At 37.5% G+C, this 23,128-nt stretch overlaps 1 protein-coding gene and 1 long non-coding RNA gene across 2 annotated transcripts; both read left to right on the forward strand.

Moving 5' to 3' along the window:
- LOC109207741 (zingipain-2-like) lies at positions 510–2,233 on the forward strand. Its single transcript, XM_019370728.1, has 2 exons — positions 510–1,020; positions 1,438–2,233. Exons 1-2 carry the CDS (start codon positions 582–584, stop codon positions 2,019–2,021), a joined length of 1,023 nt encoding a protein of 340 aa, XP_019226273.1. The 5' UTR covers positions 510–581; the 3' UTR covers positions 2,022–2,233.
- Positions 16,631–17,551, forward strand: LOC109222945. Its single transcript, XR_002067484.1, has 2 exons — positions 16,631–16,975; positions 17,272–17,551. It is a non-coding gene; the product is annotated as an uncharacterized LOC109222945 (long non-coding RNA).

Here is a 23,128-nt window from a genome sequence, read left to right on the forward strand (position 1 = left end):
AAGACGTAAAGATCCCTACGCAAATTTGTAGACCCAAATGTTTGGCATATAATGTCATTCAATTCATTGGCTCTCGTCAATTATTTCTTATAACCATATATAGCATCAGTCCCTTCGGCCGGGGACGGACGAATGAAATTGGAACGAAACAGACTGGCATGGCACTTGCATAAGCTGATACGCGCAATTCGACAAATAGCTAGTCTGAGCTATGTTCTATTATCAATAATAAGAGTTTTAAAATAATAGCGTAAGTAATACAAATACTTTATTTCCCTATCGCGTGCACTATTTCAATGGAAAAAAGGGAAAGAAATAAAAACATGTTTTGTATTGTTTTAGCTTTGTTACTTGAATTCGTCCTAGTCTCCTAGAAAGTTAAAATGTGCTAATTTCTGGGAAAGGAAGTGATGGATAATTAGTCTAATATCAGTGTCCAAATGGGAATAAAAATTTGAAAATTTTACACAAAAATCTCTATATTGCGGCTATATAAACTCTATTGAGATGAGTGCTAGCTCTTATTCATTTACTCAACCTCTCTCTTTCGGCTTAATAAGATATTGTTCCTACATCATTAGATGGCTTTCAATTTTTGCCTTAAAGTTGGTCTTGCCCTTTTTACCTTTCTTAATCTATATTCTTTCAAAGTTACATCCCGTGACCTACAAGAACTATCCATGCAGGAAAGGCATGAGAAATGGATAGTTCGTCATGGTCGGGAATACAAAGATGAGATAGAAAAAGAACGCCATTTCAAAATATTTAAGGAAAACGTTGAGTTTATCGAATCATTCAATCAGAATGGAACTCAACGTTATAAGTTAGCCATCAATAAATATGCTGATCTCACCACTGAGGACTTTCTGGCATCATATACGGGGCTTGACACTTCATTCCAGCAAAAATCAAATGCTACAACGTCCTTTAAATATGATAGCCAGCTGACTGATATTCCTCTTAACATGGACTGGAGAGAGAGTGGCAGTGTCACAGGAATCAAGGAACAAGGTCAATGTGGTAAGTCAGTTTTGTACCTATTCTAACACTTGACTTGTCTCTGTACTTCCTATCAAAATTTTCCCATCTAATTGCGGCTTAAGCAGTATTTCACACGAGCTATGTCAGCCTACTCTCACAATTCAAACTTATAGTGATTTTTGGGTTTAGAAATATATATATATATATATATATATATATATATATTGGTTCCATTTAAGTTCTCTTTCGATCGTGTATCAAATTGGTATTTACTTTATATTATTTTCAAGCAGTATTATAATTAGAGACACCTCTTTCTAAAAGGTGTCTCCGCTATTTAGTGTCAAAAAATTATATTGTGTATATAGATAAAAAAATCTTGTTCTAGTCTCTTTGGCAAAATTTCTACATCCGCTACTATCCCATCTAACACAAGTGGCTTACGTATCATTACAGGATGTTGTTGGGCATTTTCTGCTGTGGCAGCTATAGAAGGAGCATATCAGATTGCAAACAATGAACTAATCTCACTTTCGGAGCAAGAACTTCTAGATTGCGCTACCCAGAATAATGGTTGTAATGGTGGACTAATGACACAAGCCTACGACTTCTTACTTCAAAATGATGGCGGCATCACCACCGAGACTAATTATCCTTATAAACAAATTCAAAGCGTTTGCAGCACAGAACAATTATCCTCACCAGCAGTGAAAATCAGTGGTTATAAAGTAGTAGAACCTAGCGAGTCCGCGTTACTGCAAGCTGTAGCTAATCAACCGATATCTGTTGGTATTGCTGCTAATAGGGAGTTTCATTTGTATGGAAGTGGAATATATGATGGGAGTTGTTACCCTAAGCTGAATCATGCAGTCACAGTGATAGGTTATGGAACAGATGAAGATGGTACAAATTATTGGCTAATCAAGAACTCATGGGGGACTACTTGGGGTGAGGAAGGATACATGAAAATTGTTAGAGATGTTGGTGATGAAGATGGCCATTGTGGCATTGCCAAGATTGCTTCTTTCCCAACTGTTTGAATTGTTTCGGACAAAGGCAGGCATTCTATATATTATGTCGAAAAAAATAGTGGGTTCCAATAATTTCAATGTAAATTAGCTTGTCTTAAATTATATTGATGATTTAATTAAAACTTAAATAGCAAAGTTGAGATTAATTAATGTATTTCTTGCTTTCCACCTACCATTACTTTTTCAGGATGATCGTTATAAAGACAACTGCTTCTACTTAAGTATGTTTTCTCGTAATTGTTTTGTTTGTTTTTACTCATTGGCATGCATAATGAACCCAATAATATAATCATTTAGTCGAAAAAAGCGTTGGAATTAGCGTGGAATTCAAAGATATCTAAATAAAATTCTTGAGGGTCAGGTCAACTATTTCTTGTCAATTAAAAAATTTTAAACGGTAAATAATGTCCCTCTTCAGAAAGGATGTGGAGAGAGATTAAGGAATGTTTCACGTATCTTTTCACTATGAGGCATATTTTTTTCGCTTTGACGCATATTCTAGACATTGTTCTTGAGATGGGATATGATTGATGCTCTGTTTAGCAAATTTGAACAAAGCAACGCTGAGAGAAAGGGAAGTAAAACAAGAAAATATATATAGTAAGTACCCTAAAAGTAAAGAATTGAGGATGAGGGCTAGCTTACTTTGTGAAATTTTTCGCCTTCCATATTTAAGGTGGATGGTTCAAACCCCCATCAATTAAAAAGTATATTAGTCAAATTCTCGCTCTATATATTTTCTTCTTTTCCTTTTGGATAAGCTTGTCAAAACGCCGGGTAGTTAGATTATGGGGATAGGGATACTAAGGGAAAGAATATGACATTATATTTATTTCTTGTTTGGTTATGGATATCAACTATTTGGTGGGATAAATTTTATACAAAAATGGTAGAGTTAACTATCCCATATATAGAAGATGGGATAGCTAATCTATGGGATTCGGGTTATAGGACATCCTTGTCTATCCCTCCTGGTAACCAAACACAGCGGCGGCTCAAGCACATGAGGGGCCTAAAGTCAAAATTTAATGTGAGGCCTAATTTTTAAAAGAAAGTTATAAAATCTATATATATATATATATATATATATATATATATATATATATATGTGTGTGTGTGTGTGTGTGTGTGTGTGTGTGTGTGTGTGTGTGTGTGTGTGTGTGTGTGTGTGTTCTAATCTTCTCGCTTTTTGAGATACAAAGTTGTTAATAATTTTTTTGTAATCGATAACCTTTAATTATTCCTTTTAAATTGATAATATAGCCAACGCAGTTAATCTTTTTGTTGAGACATTATTGATTTTAGGTAAGATTTTATAGAGCAATAGAAGTATAGAACTATTGAAAGCTTAAAGTACTGTTGAATACTTAAACTAATGAAATCTTGGAAAAAGAAGGTGAATAAGAATATCAAAGAAAAAGACATAAAATACATATGTAGGAATTTATGAAATATGAAGAGATTGGGAAAAAGAAAGATTGACTTGGACAAGTTAAAGAAGGGTCAGTAAAACTATCAGCAGGAATATGAGTGTTATACTAGGACTCTAATAGATAAGTAACTCGTCCTTGTAAATAACTCATTCATGTAAATAAGATTATCACATGTTGTAGATATAGTTCATCCATGATGGCCTCTTATATGTATTTAAACTGTACCATGACTGCAGCAAATTGACGAGTTAATTCTTCTCAAATAAACTGTAGTTTTCACATGGTATCAGAGCAAGGTTGGAAAACCTAGAACTTGAGAAATCAGTGATGGGAACCCCAAAGGTGACAGATGCGAAGATAGTGGAGGTTAGTTCACCTATTTTTCTACATGCCTCGGACAAACTCGGGATGATACTCACCTCGTGCTTGCTTGATGGAACCAATTACACAACATGGGCTAGAGCAATAAAGAATGCCCTAAAGTCAAAGAACAAACTTGTATTTGTAAATGGCTTGATTAAAAAGCCACAGGATGGAACTTCAGAAGATAATTCTTGGGAGACATGCAATTCCATGATCATATCATGGATTTTTAACTCTCTTGACTAGAACTTGCACGACAGTGTTGCATATGCTGAGACTGCCAGAGAGATTTGGATCGATCTTGAAGAGTGATTCTCCCAAGGGAAAGATCCAAGGATCTACCAGATTAAGAGAGACATAATCCTACTCCTAAAAGATAGACAAACTTTGTTAAGCTATTACACAAAGTTAAAACCATTGTGGGATAAGCTGAATGACCTCGACCCGTTGCCAGAATGCAGTTGTGCAGCCAAGCAGGAACATCAATGAAGACAAGAGCAGGAACGAATTTATCAGTTCCTTATGAGACTCGATTCTGGACTTTATGATTCCGTGAAGTCCTAGATCTTAAACGCTGAGCCATGGTTAATTTAAGAAAGGCATATGCCATGGTGATTGATAAGTGGGGATTTTGACTACTTATTAGCGCCTTTTACCTTTTGTTTTAGTTCAAAAGTGTTTAATTGTGTTCCCAAAAAATGATAAAATGTGCTTAATTGCAGGAATATTGGAAGATGGACTCCCAAGATAATATCCAACTCAAAAAGGAGTAATCGGAAATCAGGGCCATAAAAGGCATAGAAGCCCAAAAGTGCGGACCGCAGATGATGAAGGAAAAGCCAGCAGAGTTTGGTGTAAAGTGCGGTCGGCACATGAATTGTGCGACCGCAAAAGATGGCTATGACCAAAAGTTCAGAGAATGTGCATTCTAAGTCCACCAGAAGTTCGGACCGCATAGGAATTGTGTGGCCGCAGAAGAAGAGCTACGCGGCCGCAGGTGTAGAAGTGCGGACTGCAAAAAGAGTGCCTTGCGGCCGCAGATCAGAATTATGCGGCCGCAAACCTCCAGTTCCTGACAACTTGAAGAAATCTGCGGACCGTACGTGGAATAGGCGACCGCAGAACCTCCTAAAGGGCATTTTTTTCTGAAATTTTTAGCCATGTATAAAAAGACAAGTTTCATAATTTGAGGTTAACTTTTGACATCAGCAACTACAGTAGTCGTTTCTCTTTGCTTCTTTTAGTAGTCTTTCATATTTTGGGATATTTTAACATAGATTTTATCATTTTGATTTTACGAATATGAGTTTAATTAGCATCTCTTCTTTTTTTTCTTCAATTTCAAGCATGAGTAGTTAGATGTTTACTAGGGTTATGACCCAACCCTATTGTGTAAACCTCATGGGTGTTTAATTTAATACTTGTTTATGGTTGGGTGTTTATTATTTATCCTTGTTCATGCTTTAATTTGTGGAATTAATGGTTGCAAACATTAGTTCATGCCTATTTGACTTAGTCTCTACTTGAGAAAGAGAGACTTAGTCAAGGAAAACTTGGCTAACAAGAAATTGGGTCAATCGAGAAATTGATAATCCCAATTAAAGGGTTCAACCTAGAGATAGTAATAACCCGACTTTAGCTTTTATCAACCATTTTGAGCAATACCCATTTGGACTTGAGAAAGCCAGATAGAGCAAAACCACTCTCTGACCAAGAGGCATTGAGTGGGTAACTAAGTGTTGATAGCTAGAATACACCCCGATCAACAAAACATGCATTAAGATTGATATCCCACTAGGCAAACACCTAGGTGCTTGGTATAGCCCTAGGCTTTTTACAGAACTTGAAAAACAACAAAAATAATTTCCTAGTTTCATTTCCTAACTTTGAAATCTTAGTTTAAAATAGACATAGAAACAACCCCGATTTCAGGAAATGTAAATTGAGATACTTCAAAACCACGTACTATACTATATACTCCTAAATCCCATATATATCTCCCTAAGGAAATCGACCCAGACTCTTGTTGGGTATTACTATTGCAGTCGACCGCTTCATATCCTTGATTTGAGGTATGAATTTGACGAGATCAATTTTTAGCGCCGTTGCCGGGGGAGCTAAAAATAGCTTTAGCTATATATTTGCGTGTGTGTGTGAATTGTCTTCTTTTCCTTCCGTGTTACTAATTTTTGTGAATCAATTGTAGGTAGAACAATGGCAAACAACAATGATCAACTCGGAAACATCTCGGAAACATGCCTTTGGGTTCCAAAAGATAATCACCAAGAAGGCTACAGCCAGTCGAGGAAGAAATGTAGAGCCCTCCAAATCCAGTTCTTATGCCCCATCTAGGGAAGCATCGGAGGGCGACTCAGTTCAAGAGTCGCGAGCTGTCCAATCAAAGCCACCGGGGAGGTATCAACTCCTGGACGAGCCTTCCTCATTACATAGCACCTCCGAAGGTTCGGAGAGTTCCAATCTCGCTTCGGAGCCCTCCTCTACACTTGTCCATGAGGCACCAGCGACTATAATTGATGATATTTCGGATGATGGCCGAGGGGGTTATACTACAATTGCCGGCCATAAGAGGTCGAAGAAGAAAGAGGTCTGGGAGGACCGGTTCGTCAGTCTAGCTGCCTTCACTAGCTTGTGTGGGTGGTGGCCGGTGAGATCGCTCACTCTTGAGTGATAGTTCCAACTGAAATACCTTGACAAGGACAATCCGGCAGTCTTGAGATAGTTCCGAGAGCAGAAGGGGTGGATGTGGTTCACCCAGAGTGTAGTGGACGCAAAGGAGTATCTGGTCTGGGAGTTCTATGCCAATGTGGCGCACATAAAGAAAGGGACCAAACTGACCAAGCAAGGAATCTGAAGGTGCGGTTCGACCAGCACACACTGAACTCCTACTTGGGGTTTGAGGATGTTGAGCCTGCACAGTACTTGGAGAAGCTGGCGATGGGAGATGCAGCTCGCCCATGGCTAGCTGAGATTCTTGCAGCCCCGGGGCCACCACCACCATGGATCACAACAAGGATTCCTATTCAGCATAACACCCTGAACTTCGAGGCAAAGGGATGGCAGATTTTTGTATGCAGTAGACTCGACCCGTGCCACAATGAAACAAACCTTCCTATCCCGCGGGCAGGTCTAGTCGCCTCTATTATGGCCGGGTACCCGATCAATGTGGGTGTTATTATATCGGCCAACATGTCTGTGGCCGCCAGGCAAGCTGATACCTCCTACCCATATAACAACACCATCACTGAATACCTTACGGATGCACAGGTGGAGCCGAGAGATTTTGACATGAAGGTTCGGGCTAAGAAGCACTTCTCATGGTATTCGTTGATGGATGCCACAACCCTAAGAGAAAGGGTCAATCGACTACCATCATAGGTCAGTCTGATGAGCCATCGGTGGTCGCTGCAGAGACAGTCGACATGCCATCTACTTCAGCGGAGCCTTTGTCCAGTGGTAGCAGCTATGCCTCCACCTCGATCCTCAGTGCCCCAAGCAGCCCCTATGACAGGTTCCACCTCGGCTTAGAAGTCGGTGCCTATGCCTACTGCTCCACTTTCTGTGCTGCGAGTCTTCCAGATAATGGCGAGCCTCAACAACTGGATGCTGACATCCACAACAAAGCTGTCTGACATGTCCAGTACTGTTGCAGCACAGTCATCCATTCCGGCACCCCAGATTTCTCCAACAGTAGAGGAGACATTGAAGAAGCTCTTGGAGAACCAGACCACCATAATGAACACTTTGGTGGAGCATAGGTCAGTGATTGAGGAGCTGGGAAAGGAAGTAAAGAAAGGGAGAAAATCCCAGGCTTCCAAGAAGTCAATTGACAAGCTCCGAAGAGGGATGACCAAGATTGCAACAGCTAGAGATCTTCTATTTGACATGGTGATAAATCCAGCTCTTTCAGCACCAGCAGCACCAGCAACACCATCAGCTCCAGTGGCACCAGCTGTCCAGTCTGAGGAGCCAGACCTTGCTGCCGACACTATCGAGGCGGTGAGCCAGATATTCACCAACCAGCTACTCTCAGAGTCGAGGATGATGAGATCCAATTAGAAGAGACTGAGGGCGGTGATGCTACTTTGGACACAGAGATGTCAAAGGCAACATAGGGAGTCTTCTTCATTCTTACCCTTCCTTTACTCTTATTTTGTTAAGCATTGGAGACAATGCTTATTTTTATTCGGGGGGGTGGAGTTTATTTGATCTATTTTGATGATTCTGAGACAATTGGTTTGTAATAATTGATAGTATTTTCTTATTTCTCCTTATTCTGTATATATTCTCTCTTTTCCCCTCTTATTATGTATATTCGTTACACTTTCAGTAGTTTTGCTTTGTAGCTTCTTTATTTTGCTTTCTTATTAGTTAGTGTTTAATTTAGTAGCTTCTTTTTGATTTAATAGCTTCGCTTTGATTTAGTAGCTTCTTTTTATATTTTAGTAGATAATAAGCCTTTGGTTTTCTTAATGCCATGATTCTTTCCAAAGGTATTTTTTGTGTGAACCGAGTGACTCTTCCCAATAATGGATGGTGTGACCTCCTTATTAAGGAATTGAGTCCATCTTTGGTGTCTAGGTAGTAATAATAGTAGTAATGAATAAAAAGACATAATTAAGTCATGCTCGAAGAGTCAAACATGCTTCACTTGGTACCAACACACTTAACTACGTGCTTATGATTAAAAATAAGATTTTTGGGAAGAAATAGCTCTAGTGAGTGACCTTGTGACTCTTGTGTTGACTTAGGTAATAATCGAGTGGTTTAATTGAACCATAATGATTTTCAATGTTGAATATGGTCGTTGTGGGTCCTCGACTCTATTCTCTTTAACAATCCAGCTGCGTAAGAGGTGATATGTTTTTGTTGCAAGTCCAAGTACCCGTGCGAAGGGTCTAGAACTTGCCCCGAATGTGTTTCAAGGCGAAATCTTAAGTTTTGCTTGGCTTGAGAAGTGATTGTAGGCTCTCCTTGACCCGCTTGAAGTTTTTCATTTTCCATCAATGTTGTTATCCCTAGTCAACCCATTTGAGCCTCAAACCTTTCTCATTTGATAACCATGTTACAAGCCTTTACCCATTTTGTCGTGACCCTCTCGTAGCACCCGAGCTTTCCTTAACACTCTTGTGAAACAATTGGCTAAAAACTAAGTTTGGGGGAGAGACGAGGAACCTGAAAGAGGTATCAAGGCACAAAAAGAGAAAAGAAATGATGAGAAGGAAAGGAAAGAACAAAAAGAAAAATGCAAAAAGTAAGTGAAAAGTAAGGGAAACTAAAAGTGAAAGAACATTTTGTTGAAGTTTTTAGAATAAAGTGATAGACAGAAATATTAGCTGGAGAATAAGAAGAGAGTAAATGAAGTATTATGAGTAAGATGTGATAAATAAGTGATAATGGTAAATCAAAATATGACATGACAGAGTGTATAGTCAAGTGAAGAAAGAGACAAGAGGTGACATGCTTTGAGACAATAAAACAGTATAAGCCATAAAGTCATACCTTCACTTCGAGAAATGCGTTGGTGACTCGAACGTGATTACCGAAAGGAAACGTTAAACCCCATGAGTAATAGAAATCAGCATGTGCTAGTGAATAAGATATATTTAACATGAATTAGGGATCGGAAGATTTGATAATAGTCGACATCGTGAGAATTTCAGAGATTGCGTTCCAGCAATAATGGAATAGACAACAAAAGAATAACCTTTAAAGGTCATTCATTAAGACGCTTCCCTAAACAAGCACTGTGAGTAGAGTTAAATTTAAGGGACTAAGTGTGCCAGTTAAACTAGGTGTCACCTTCGTGCGTAAGAAATTCAGTTATCCCTGGTACAGAAGGGTTACCACAAGGCAAGTAAGAGTCCGTAGAGATGTGAAAAGACGCCAAAGACGAAAAGGTAAAACATTTATAGGTAAATCTTCATAGCATTAACTGTTAGTATTCCCCTAAAGGGGGAAGATGGTATGATACAGTATTAAGTCGGAGATATGTGGTTCAGGTAACTATGGAATAGTAAAGGAAGAATGTGGTAGAAAGGCAAAAAGAATGAGATTGCATTTATTCAGACCCTACAGAAATGTTACCACTCCAGAACATTATGCAAGCATGCCGACGGGGAGAGGAAGTAAGGGTTCCCACATCAGATGTTTTTGATAAATAAGTGCAAATGAACACTTGATACATAAGGAGCCAGTGCGAGGGGTAAGTTAAGACAAAAGACATAACCCAAGATAGATTACGTAGAATATAGATATGAGAATGGACCAACGAGTAGTTAGTAGTTGATTAAGGAAGAGCCTTTTTATAGCTAGACAAGAGGATACAGACAAATCAGCAGATTATGCAAGATAACCGTAGTGAACCCCAACATAGTGAATTCAGTCTTGCAGATATGACGTCGTAGTCCTTGAGAAATATTCAGATAGGAGTTGGGTTGTTAAAGGTACCGTATAAGTGTTACAAAAATAAAAGACGGTGCCACTAGGAAGACAGTCAAAAATTTCAGTTCAGAAGCAACCCTACGAGCACAAGGGCGCGAAGGTAAGTAACTAAGGATAATTATAGGTGAGTGACAACATCAAAAATTTCTTCGGGTATACGGTGTAATAAGCTTGTAGCTTTACAGGAGTCAGAGGATCTCCCCTAAGTACTGCCACGAAAGACTAGCTCAGGAAATAAGGAAGAGGGCTTCAACCTAAGCATATTAACTTGAAGAAGAATTGGTCTGGTAACAATAGTCTCTCTACAATATTGGATGCACTCCATAAGAAAGTGGCGCCTATAGTGGCTAATGAATGGAAAAAAAATCAAAAGTGATTTTGAGATCATATGAGGTACATGAAATTATGGTATTCGTTGGCAATAAGACAAGCCAAGTATTCATGCAACAAGTGGTAGAACGACCAGGAAAAGTAATTGCTTACATTTAAAGACAACTGAGAAGGCACAAAAGGAATTCTGTGGTGTAGCAAGTCAAAGGAAGGATGTCAGTAGTACAAATAGATATGCGTAGGTCGCAAGCTAAAGTATAACAGAGTGACAAAATTTTAGGTATATGGGAGTAAGGTTAAGAAAAGGTGAGTTAGAAGCTGACAAGAATAGGTAAGACCTCGGTATTAAGCCCATCAAACAAGAGAGCTGATGGTTTATGTATGTTATGAAAAGCTCAGTATAGCTTGAATTTACACGAAGGAGTCTAAGACTAGGAGCACTTAGAAGAGATGGAATGCTGCCCTGGTCGTAATGTAAGGGTGTAATTGTGGTAAATTATAAAAGGATGATATTTAGGCCTTCAATTGAGTAATGATTCAAAGAGAAGAGATTTCATGGATGGCACGGGATTAGAATACCCCCACAAGATGAATAGGGATGCTATGAAATACGGTTATTGAAGTATGGTATCGTCCCTAGGTGGATAAGGAAAGCCACTTCAGATGTTCCCTGATCAGACATGAGACCTAGTGACAATGTATTACGTAAGAGGTTTCAAGTTGTCAATGGTGGATTATAGATCAACATTAAGGTGAATCAACAATAGATGGATAAAAGTTTCAAAGTATGAGAGGAGATTATGATTCCAATATTTAGATGAACAGTAATAAGGAAACATTAAATGACTTAGATTTATACCTATAGGATAAGCGGTGAGAGGGTAACCTGTAGTTGGGTAGCAGACCTCGGTAATAATAAATCGAAGTAAGAGTTAGGATATAGTATAACCTACCTAGATGTAGTAAAACCATAATCATAAATAACCGAGGTTATGAAGCACGGTATAGCAATAGTCGTAAGTTCGACAAAGTACCAAGCGAAGAACTTTAGTGCACCTATAGATGCCTAGAGGGACATCTTGTCATAGTTCTGTATATGTTAACAAAGTGAGGCCTAGAGATTGGCTAAAAGCTGGAGGAAAAAGGAGAGAAGAGTCGCATAGGAACACATACAAGTACACGGTTGTACATGATGCATGACTGAAGGTAACAACAGTTACGAGATTGGAAGAATTCTGACCATAGGTTGTGGTATGAGAAAGAGGCCTAAAGGGGGGAATACCCTGGCCTTTGGATTTATTTATAGAACAGTTTCCTAGATGTCAAGGACAATATTAAAGTATTCGTAAGAGATACAGGTTATGAGACAGATAAATCAGTCAGCATTCGAGGACGAATGTTCCAAAGGGGGGAATGATGTTACATCCCATGTTTTCGTACGTGAGAGTACGTCGTAAGTCAATTGATATAAGCTAAAAAAATGAGATTGTCATTGAAAGTACATAACGTAAGTTCATCATATTTTCTTAGAGGTTACAAATCTTTAAGATCATGAATAACAAGTACCAAAAGGGTTGGAAAGCTTAGACGCTAAACGAATTGAAGAAAATAAGTTTCGTCGAAAGTCGACAAGTTTGAAATGCTATAACATATATTCTTGGGGAGAGACTAGGGTGATTAACATGATATGGAGGTTAAGTGATGAGTTATTTTAGTCGTATGATAGTCGTGTGTTATGTTTTTAAGTCAAGCGAGTTGTGGAACAAAAGTTGGCAAAGGTCATCACAAGTTACATTCATAATATGCTGAAATTTAGGTCAAATGTAGATGCACGTTTCCCCCAATATACTTGGAATAAAGGGATGAACTACATATCAAATTAAATATATACGAGTCTAGTTTCTAATGCATTAAACCGTTCATCGATATGACATCGTACTAGAGAGATACTCATATTTTTGCGAGACTGCGCAAGCAGCTCCCATGGGACCCACAAAGTCGGTTTAAACTTCAGCTTGTATTTAGGTCATTTATATGTCGTTTTAACTCATTTTCTCATCCACAATAGTTCCTAAACCCTCCTAAATGCTCTCCAAGGGTTCCTCCATGATTCTAGGGTGAAAACCTAAGATAAAAACATGAATCCAACGCTAGATTTTCCGTGGTGCTTGCTAGATCGTAGTTCTTCATCTTGTGGCTATTTTGGAGGGTTCTTCAAGGGTAAGTAACTTTAGATTTCGTGTTGTTCTTTATGTTTAAGATAAGAATCAGTTCCTCCTTCGTATATATTAGAGTTTCAAGGCGAAATACAAGTATTTACACACCAACTTGAACACAAAGGTTGATTCAAGAAGAGAATACAACTCCTATAGTGTTGTGGTGTGATTGAGGGTTGTTGTGAGCTACATCAGCTGAGGATTTCAATTTGTATCTACTGCCTAAGGTATGTAAATCATGTTCTTGGTTTTTCTTAAGGTCAATCATGTGTTGGTTGAGTTGTTTGAGTGAAAATCTACAAGATAGTAATTGACATGGCATAAGCAATCATTGTCTTTTCTTTGTGGGCTGTGTTGAGGCTATATATATGGGTTGTTGCGGCTAGGAATTGTTATAAATAGTTTCATTATGTTGTGGCTGCTATTGTTAAGCTTATCTATGTGCTAATTCAGTGCATTGAAGAAGATAGCATGAAAAATAAGATGTTGACGGTAAAGGTTAAGGTGCTAGGCATGTGGGCTATATTTGAAGATTATGCTTATGATGTTTTGTGTTGAAAATGATATGGTAAGCATAAGTATGATGTTATATATGTCGTAGGCAAATTCATGGAAAAGGAATTGGATTCAAACCATATTTTGTTAATCGTAAATCGAGCTTGCCGCTCAAAATGGTTGTTGAGCTAATCGGAGAGCTTATTGTGAATTTTATTGTTGTTGTTTGGGTTGTTTGGTGACTTTTGGTAACATATGGGATGTATTACAAATAGGGGAGGTGCTGTCCGTTTTCTTGTAGAATATTGGTTTCTAAATATGAGAGTTACAACGCTTATATGATGACGGCGAAGTCGGTTTACTCATTGTAGACGTAAGAAGATCATATTGAGCTTGCTTGACGATTGGATAGAAGATTCCAAAGGTATGTTAAGGCACTTCCTTCTTTATTTTGGCATAATCTAAAGTGAAATGAATACGCTATTTCATAACGGATCTACTCCTAGTTGACCATGTTGTTCTTTCCTTATAAAGTTATTCTAAGCAAGTATGTATGTTCCTTGAATCCTACTGAGGTTCATATTGATGGTATGGATGTACATAATGTTAATCGATGGTGCAACGACCTTACGTCACTCCGAAAGGTTTAGAACGTGATTCCATGAGTCCAACATGCGTTATATATAGTATCTATTTTACTCTACTGAGCCGCGCTATAGTCGGCCGGGTATGGCAGCTATTGTGCAACCACTAATCAGTTGGGTTTACCGAGCTCCACGTGGCCGAGTACGATTCTACCGAGCCTTATGATGGCCGGGTACGTTTTTACCAAGTCCTCTTTGAGATCGGGTGCGATATGATGATGACGCCCACAGAGGCGTATGTTTTTAAAAGTTTATGTGTGTGTGTATATATATATTATGCATTTCATGTCAGTAGCCCCCAGAGGCATTCAGATGTTACAGGTTGTATCTCCTCTATTTCACTTTACATTACTTTTCTGATTTATGCTTTCCTTCCTTACATACCAATAAGCTGAAGAGTTGAAGGGATTCAAAGAAAAGTAATGATTCAAAGCATGGAGAAATCAAAGAGGGAGAAAATGAATGTCATGATCAAGAAAGAGTGATGTTAAGACTCTCTAGTTCCCCAGGGAAAAATGCCTCAAGGAATTGGCAAAGCATGAGTCGAGAACAAAAAATGGAGTGCTTAAGGAAAGATGAACATGTTCTATCATAGCATATCCAACTTAGTCCAAAGCCTTCATTGCATTTCGAAAAAGCCCTACGTGATTTCAAGCCAAGTGAGCTTAAATTAGTAGTGATCTACATTTGGGGCAAGCCTATGGTACTTAAAGTCGTACTTGAGACATTCTTTTGAGAGAGATGAGTGAATCTTTCGCAAATCTTTGGATTGAGTGCTAAAATTCTTAAGCGAGATAGGCTAACGGAGAGTAGAGGAAGAGGAGTTTGGGATCCACAATGACCTACATGAAAGAGCGAGCTTCCTTGGTGAGTAAATTCAACTCTTGATGCTCAAGTGTCATATTAGAACTATTTGTGCATATGATTTTAACTTGTTGCCTAGTTGATAACTAATAAGTGGTGTGGGTAATTGTTGGTCCCAATTGATGTGTGAATCACTCACCTTCGATTAGCTGGAATGGATCTTAACTTGTGGTGGTGGGAACTAATTTATTTGCTTGAGGACAAGCAAAAACTTAAGTTTGGGAGAGTTGATAAGTGAGGATTTTGACTACTTATTAGCGCCTTTTAGATTTTGTTTTAGTCCAAAAGCGTTTAGTTGTGTTCCTGAAAACTGATGAAATGTGCTTAATTGCAGGAATATTAGAAGATGGACTCCCGAAATGAAATCCAACTCAAAAATTAGTAATCTTAACTCAAGGCCATAAAAGGCATAGAAGCCCAAAAGTGCGGACCGCAGAATATCATCTGCGGCCGCATATGTTGAAGGAAAAGCCAACAAAGTTTGGTGCAAATTGCGGTCCGCACATGAATTGTGCGGCTGCAAAAGATGGCTAGGACCAAAAGTTCAGAGAATGTGCATTCCAAGTCCCCTAGAAGTGCGGACCGCACAGGAATTGTGCGATCGTAATAGAAGAGCTACGCGGTCGCAGATATAGAAGTGTACACCACAAAAAGAGTGCCTTGCTGCCGTAGATCAGAAGTATGAGGCCGCAGACCTCCAGTTCCTGACAAGTGTAAGAAAGCTGCACACCGCACATGAAATTATGTGGTCGCAGAACCTCCCGAAGGGCATTTTTGTCCTAAATTTCTAGCCCTGTATAAATAGACGAATTTCACAATTTTAGGTCAACTTTTGACATCAGCAACTAGAGTAGCCTTTTCTCTTTGCTTCTTTTAGTAGTCTTACATATTTTGGGATATTTTAACATAGATTTTATCATTTTGATTTTACAATATGAGTTTACTTAGCATCTCTTCTTCTATTTCTTCAATTTCAAGCATGAGTAGCTAGATTTTTACTAGGGTTAACCCTAGTGTATAAACCTCATGGGTATTTAATTTAATTCTTGTTTATGGTTGGGTGTTTATTATTTAGCCTTGTTCATACTTTAGTTTGTGGAATTAATGGTTGCAAATATTAGTTTATGCCTATTTGACTAAGTCTCTACTTAAGAAAGAGAGATTTAGTCTAGGAAAACTTGACTAACAAAACTTGGCTAACAAGAAATTGGGTCAATCGAGAGATTGATAATCCCAATTAAAGGGTTCAACCTAGAGATAGTAATAACCCGACTTGAGCTTTTATCACCCGTTTTGAGCAATACCCATTTGGACTTGAGAAAGCCAAATAGGCAAAATCACTCTCTTAACGAGAGGTATTGAGTGAGTAAATTGAGTGTTGATAGCTATAATACACTCCGATCAACAAAACAAACATTAAGGTTGATATCCCATTAGGCAAACATCTAGGTGATGGTCATAGCCTTAGGCTTTTTACAAAACTTGAAAAACAATAAAAACAATTTCCTAGTTTCATTTCTTAGCTTTGCAATCTTAGTTTAAAATAGATATAGAAACCACCCCAATTTGTGAAAGTGTAAATTGAGATAGTTCAAACTCACGTACTATAATATATACTCCTAAATCCCATATATATCTCCCTGAGGAAATCGACCCCGACTCTTGTTGGGTATTACTATTGCAATCGACCGTTTCATATCCTTGATTTGAGGTGTGAATTGGAAGATTAGTGATCAGAGAATAAAGCCAACAAAATGTCACATCTCAAAGAGAGACGAAGCAGGAAGCATCTGCCTTTCATGTATCAGGCAACACACAATCAGCCAAATGAGGAACCAGAGACAACCAACGACCAAGATGTGGTCACTGCCAAAAGATTGGTCATGGGAAAAGCCAATGTTTTGAGGTCATAGGCTATCCGGCAAACTGGAACACTAGAAGGTTAGGTGTTAAAAGGGTATGGCAGGGGTCGATCAAATTTAGGGGAGGTACTGCCCGCGCTTCACATTTTGCTTCTATCAACATGCAATTGGTTCCAGAATCCACCGAGAACCAAACTAAGGTACAGATAGCAGGTTTCACTATGGAGCAGATCAATCAGCTCTTTAACATGTTTAAGGAGAAGCAACAAAAGGATCCGATTTCAACACAGAGTGGTAAGGAAAATTTTAATAATTGTTGGTTGATCGATAGTGGAGCGTCCCACCATATGACTCCACACAGATCACTTTTGAGGAATATTTATAAATTGCATCCACCAATAGACATTGTTATGCCCAATCGAGATAAGTTAAAAGCAAATGAAGCAGAATCATCTGTGATAAAAAGCGATTTAACTCTAATTGATGTGTTGTTCGTACTTTCATTTGCTTGCAATCTTATTTCCGTCCATAAACTTGCAAGAGATAGCACATGTATGATAATCTTCTTTTCCAATGGGTGTTTCATACAGGACCTTACTCTGAAGAAGCAAATTGGAAATGGTAATCTCGCCAATGGTGTCTACTACTGCATCAAGCTGTAATTTGGTAACTACTCAAAGGAATGAAGAGAGTCTTTGGCACGCACGGATGGGTCATCCTTCACATAATAGCATCCTGAAGATATCCACTTTAATTGGTGTTAGTTTTAATAAATATTTTACTTTGCCTTGTGATTATGCTATAGAGCAAAACAAACAAGAGCTCTTTTTGATATTAATAAGAATGAAGAATCTCAACCTTTTGCATTAATTCACTGTGATTTATGGGGAAGATACAAAACTCCTTCGATTCTATGTGCGCACTATTTTTTCACAATCGTGGATGATTATAGTCGTGGTGTATGGGTATATCTTCTTAAGAAAAAGAGTGAAACATGTAACCTAATAAAGGACTTTTGTGCCATGGTTGAAAATCAATTTGGTTTGAGAATACAAAAGGTAAGAAGTGATAATGGGAATGAATTTATGAGTAGTTGTTTTCAATCATATTACAAACAGTGAGGGATGATATGTGAGACTTCTTTGTGTAGGAACTCCACAGCAAAATGGAAGAGTTGGGAGAAAACATAGGCATATTTTGAATGTAGCTAGAGCCTTGCGGTTCCAAGCTAACCTACCTCAAGCTTTTTGAGGAGATTGTGTGCTCACAGCCGCACATTTAATTAATAGAACACCTACGAAAGCCAATGAAGGTAGAACACCTTATGAACTGTTGTTTAATAAGGTGCCTACACTAGGCTGCCTTTGTGAATGGGTCTGAAAGCACACCAAAGGCAATAAATGAGTTGAATGAAAGTAATTCAACTTCGATCATTGAGAGTTCAGAACAATTAGGTGAGGTACAGCTTGAGAATTTGAGCGATACAACAATTGAGACAACTCAAGGAAGGAAGACAAATACGCGTCAAGCAACAACCCTCGTACTTGAAGGACAATGTATGCCATGCTACCTCCAAGCAAGACCCAAAGGAAGATGCTCACCATACTGTTTCATCAAGTAAGTTGTATCCACTTTCCAAATATCTATCATATGATAAATTCTCATCTGTGCATTGTGCATATCAAGTGGCCATTACTTCGCATGATGAGCCAAAAACATTTTCTCAAGCAGTACAAGATGTTCTTTGGCGAGAGGCAATGGTTAATGAAATTGTTGCACTTGAAAATAATAAAACCTGGGAACTTAAACCACTTCCACAAGGAAAAAGGGCTGGATACAAGTGGGTTTTTCGAATTAAATATAGAGCAGATGGAACGTTAGGGCTCTACAAGGCAAGGCTCGTGGCAAAAGGTGTTACCTAAGTGGAAGGAGAAGATTACAATGAAACCTTCGAGCCCATTACAAAAATGGATACTGTCCGTTGTCTGCTAGTTGTTGATGTCGCTAGAGGTTGGCTGATTTATTAGTTAGATGTACACAATGCGTTCTTACATGGCGACTTAGATGAATAGGTGTACATGACACCACCACCAGGACCTAAGCCCAAAGATCCACAGCTAGTTTGCAAACTGAGGAAATCGATTTATGGTCTTCATCAAGCATCTAGAAATTGGTTTGCAAAGTTATCGTCGGCCTTGGAAGATTATGACTTAAAAATATGTAAAATCAAACACTCATTATTTGTTTATGAGCAAGGCTCGACATTTCTACCAGTATTGGTATATGTAGACGACATAATACTCGCTGGTAACAATGCAGATCAATGCGAGCAGTTTAAAAGCTATTTGAACCAGTGTTTCTACATCAAAGATCTCGTCAAGCTCAAATAATTTTTGGGAATTGAGGTTGCAAGGTCACCAAAAGGATTGTTTCTAAATAAAGAAAGTATGTACCGGACATATTTAAAGAAGCTGGGTTATCAGAGGCTAGGCCAAGTCCTACTCCCATGGAGCAACGTCACCAATTATCAGAAGAAGGAAGTGAACCCCTTCTCGATCAATCTCAATATAGGAGGTTAGTTGGGAAATTATTATACCTAACCATTACAAGGCCGGGCCTTACTTAAGTTGTCCATATTTTAGGTCAATTCATGCAAAATCCAAAACAAAGTCATTGGGCACATACTATTCGGGTGCTTAAATATTTAAAAACCAATCCTGGGCAAGGAGTATTGCTGCCATGTAATAACAGTTTGCAGTTAAAGGCATATTGCGACTCAAATTGGGCAATCTGTCCAATGACTCGTAGTTCTATTTTAGCATATTTTGTAATGTTAGGGACAACACCTGTAACATGGAAATCCAAGAAACAAACCAAGGTTCCTCGGTCATCTGCTGAAGTAGAATATAGGTCAATGACGAACACAACGAGTGAAATCATTTGGTTGAGAGGGCTTTTAAATTTCTTACAGGTACCACAAACAATGCCCTCAGAGTTATTTTGTGATAACCAGGTTGCATTGCATATTGCATCCAACCCAATTTTTCATGAGCGTACGAAGCACATAGAAGTGGATTGTCACTTTGTGCGCAAACGTATTGCCTCGGATGACTTGATCACTTGTCATGATTCAACAAAAGCTCAGTTAGCAAACATGTTCACTAAAGCGTTGGGACAACGAGATTTTCATACATTCCTTGGAAAGATGGGCATTTGTAATCCATATGCGCCACCTTGATGGGGAGTATCAGCAGGAATAAGAGAGTTATACTAACTAATGGATAAGTAACTCATCCTTGTAGATAAGTCATTAATGTAAATAAGATTATCACAGGCTGTAGATATAGTTCATCCAGGATGGCCTCTTGTATGTATTTAAATTGTACCATGACTGCAACAAATTGATGAGTTAATTCTTCTCAAATAAACTCTAGTTTTCACAAATACTTATACACATTATCTAATGAACGAGTAAAAAAGAAGTGTCATCAATTCCAATTGAAACGTTAAAAAACCTATTCATCTACCCATTTTTAAGTAAGTTAAATTGTTACTTTATTTATTTATCTAAAAAAAATTCTTTCCTTTTATATGAAAAAATTTACTTTTTTATTAAAAGTACTAAATATTATTTTTAAATACCTATAAGTATATTATTTTTGAAAATAGGGCCCCCGAATTTTGGGGCCTAAGGCACAAGCTTTACTGTAAAAATTGCACGGGGCGCCCTATTTGGTCGCCCCGATTTAACCTATACCCATTTTTTAAAAAAGTTTTAACTTATACCCACTTTTTAAACAACTAAAGCCCCCTTTCTCCTCCTCCTTCGTTTTCTTCTTCTTCTTCTTCTTCTTCTTCTTCTTCTTCTTCTTCTTCTTCTTCTTCTTTCTTCTGTTGCTGTTGGTGCTGCTATGAAACTCAGTTCATGGGATGATTGCCATAAGTATGTTTATCAGATTATTTAAAAACAAAGTATAAATAATTACATAAGTTAGTAGACAATAATTTGTGAATATTTCCACGTAATATGTTCTTTTCACGTTTATTGTTTTCAAAATTTATGGTTTCGATATTGTTGGCAATCTGATTATTTTATAGTAGTAATACACTATGAAAGAATAAGGTAATTATTTATCTAGTATGTTAGAAAGCTTTTTCAAAAACTTCAGCTTATATAGTGCTGAAGTTTTTACAAATGAACTAAATAACTTCAGCATCTTCTGCTTAAGTTTTTGAAAAAACTTTATGACAAAACTAATGAATCCAGGACAAAAAAACTTCAGCTTATATAGTGCTGAAGTTTTTACAAATGAACTAAATAACTTCAACATCTTCTGCTGAAATTTTTAAAAAAGCTTATCCAGGACAAAAAAACTTCAGCTTATTTAGTGCTGAAGTTTTTACAAATGAACTAAATAACTTCAGCATCTTCTGCTGAAGTTTTTGAAAAAGTTTTATGACAAAACTAATGAATCCAGGACAAAAAAACTTCAGCTATTTTAGTGCTGAAGTTTTTACAAATGAACTAAATAACTTCAGCATCTTCTACTGAAGTTTTTGAATAAGTTTTATGACAAAACTAATGAATCCAGAACAAAAACACTTCAGCTATTTTAGTTCTGAAGTTTTTACAAATGAACTAAATAACATCAGCATCTTATCCAGGACAAAAAAACTTTAGCCCCGTCTATTAGAATGCTGAAGTTTTGCGTGATTGCCTTTGCTACTTCAGCCCCGTATGCTGAAGTTACGCGAAAAAGTGGATACGCTTGCAATTTTTTTTTGCAAAGCGGGCACAAGTTAAAACGTGACCCAAAAAGCGGGTATAGATGCAGATCCCCCAGCTTTACTACTGATAAGGTTAGAGCAGGCCCTGACCAAACAACCCCATAGAGTTTTCCTATAAAGTATTCCCTCCAGTCCACAATAAATGGCCAATTTGCCTTGGGCACACCCATTAAGGAAATACTAAATTCTAGACAAAAATAGTTAGTTTGACTAAACTAGCCTTAATTAAATATTGCAGCATAATTTAATGTGATGAGTAAAAAACTTTTTTAGGGATACATACGTAAGGGCAATTTTGGAAAAGCAAATTGAATTTTTTCTTGATTATATTAATGGACACTTATTTTGGACCAAAATAAAAAGGCAAATTAGTCACTTCTTGTTGACCGGAGGAAGTATAAACTTTGAGATACAATTTCCTTGTTTGTTTTTAATTGGTTTCGTTCTCATTTTTTTGCTGAATTTTGTTTATATCATTATTACTTTCCTTATTATTGCAAGTTATACTACATTTTTCATCCACAAATAAGGAGGAAGCAGAAAATTATGCCCTTACATGACCAGTCAAACTATCTGCTTCAGATTTCTAGAGAAAAAACAAACTGCTGACGTGGTAAAGGGGTATATTATTATTTTTTCCACAGCGAGCTTATCAATAATTTATGACAGAAAGGTTTTTTCACCTAAAAAAGACATTTGGTATGGAGAAATTCATGTACCATAATTTTGGAAGAGAAAGACCGCCTCCTACTTGCTTGGCCAATGTAACCTGCCATTGACTTTGACTCATTTTGACCTTGGGTCTACGCTATACTTCAATTCTATTTGGAAGTTGAAAAGTATAATTTATTCATGAAGAGGTTTTCATTTTTCTTTTCCCCCCTCTTTCGTCTTTTATTCCCCCCCTCCCCACCATCTTACCCCCCCCCCCCCCTCCCCCAAAGTCCTATGTCCACATATATGTGGAACGACTATCTGGAGTACTTTTTACTAATTGGTCATTGTTTTCCTAAGAGTATGATGTAAATATATTTTCAGAGGCAATTTATGTTACGACCACAAATACATATACTTTGTTGACATTAAATTGAACTCTATTTTAAAACGTAGTAACAAGCTGTTTTTTACTGTATATTGTTGAAACGAACGAAAAAATGGATATTGAAGTAGCTCCAATAGAAATGAAATGACATGTTTAAGTTCTTGGGCTGCCATTATATTGTATATTTAAGTTCTCACGAGATTCAAAAAAAAAAATATTTTTGGTATATTATACACAAATTTAATTTTAAATCACAAAATTCAAAAGTTTCATTTACCTTCTTCATTAAATTTTGTGTTTAATTAAATTAAGAACATAAAATTGTGTGATCATTCCTTCTAAATAAAAATGTTGAATTTTCCATGCGGGGGATATGTTTTTATTTCTTTATTTCAAAAAAACGGAAAAGGGTCATATTTTCTCCTGTACTTTTCAAAAAGGGTTATATTTGTCCTTCATTATACTTTTTTGATATATTTATCCTTATCGTTATACTTTATGATCATATTTATCCCTGTACTCTTCAAAAAGGATTACATTTACCCTTCGTTATACTTTTTTGATATATTTATCCTTAAAGTTGTACTTTAGGATCATATTTGTCCCTCATCCATTAA

Source organism: Nicotiana attenuata, chromosome 2 (assembly GCF_001879085.1).
Source record: "Nicotiana attenuata strain UT chromosome 2, NIATTr2, whole genome shotgun sequence".
NCBI classification, from domain to species: domain Eukaryota; kingdom Viridiplantae; phylum Streptophyta; class Magnoliopsida; order Solanales; family Solanaceae; genus Nicotiana; species Nicotiana attenuata.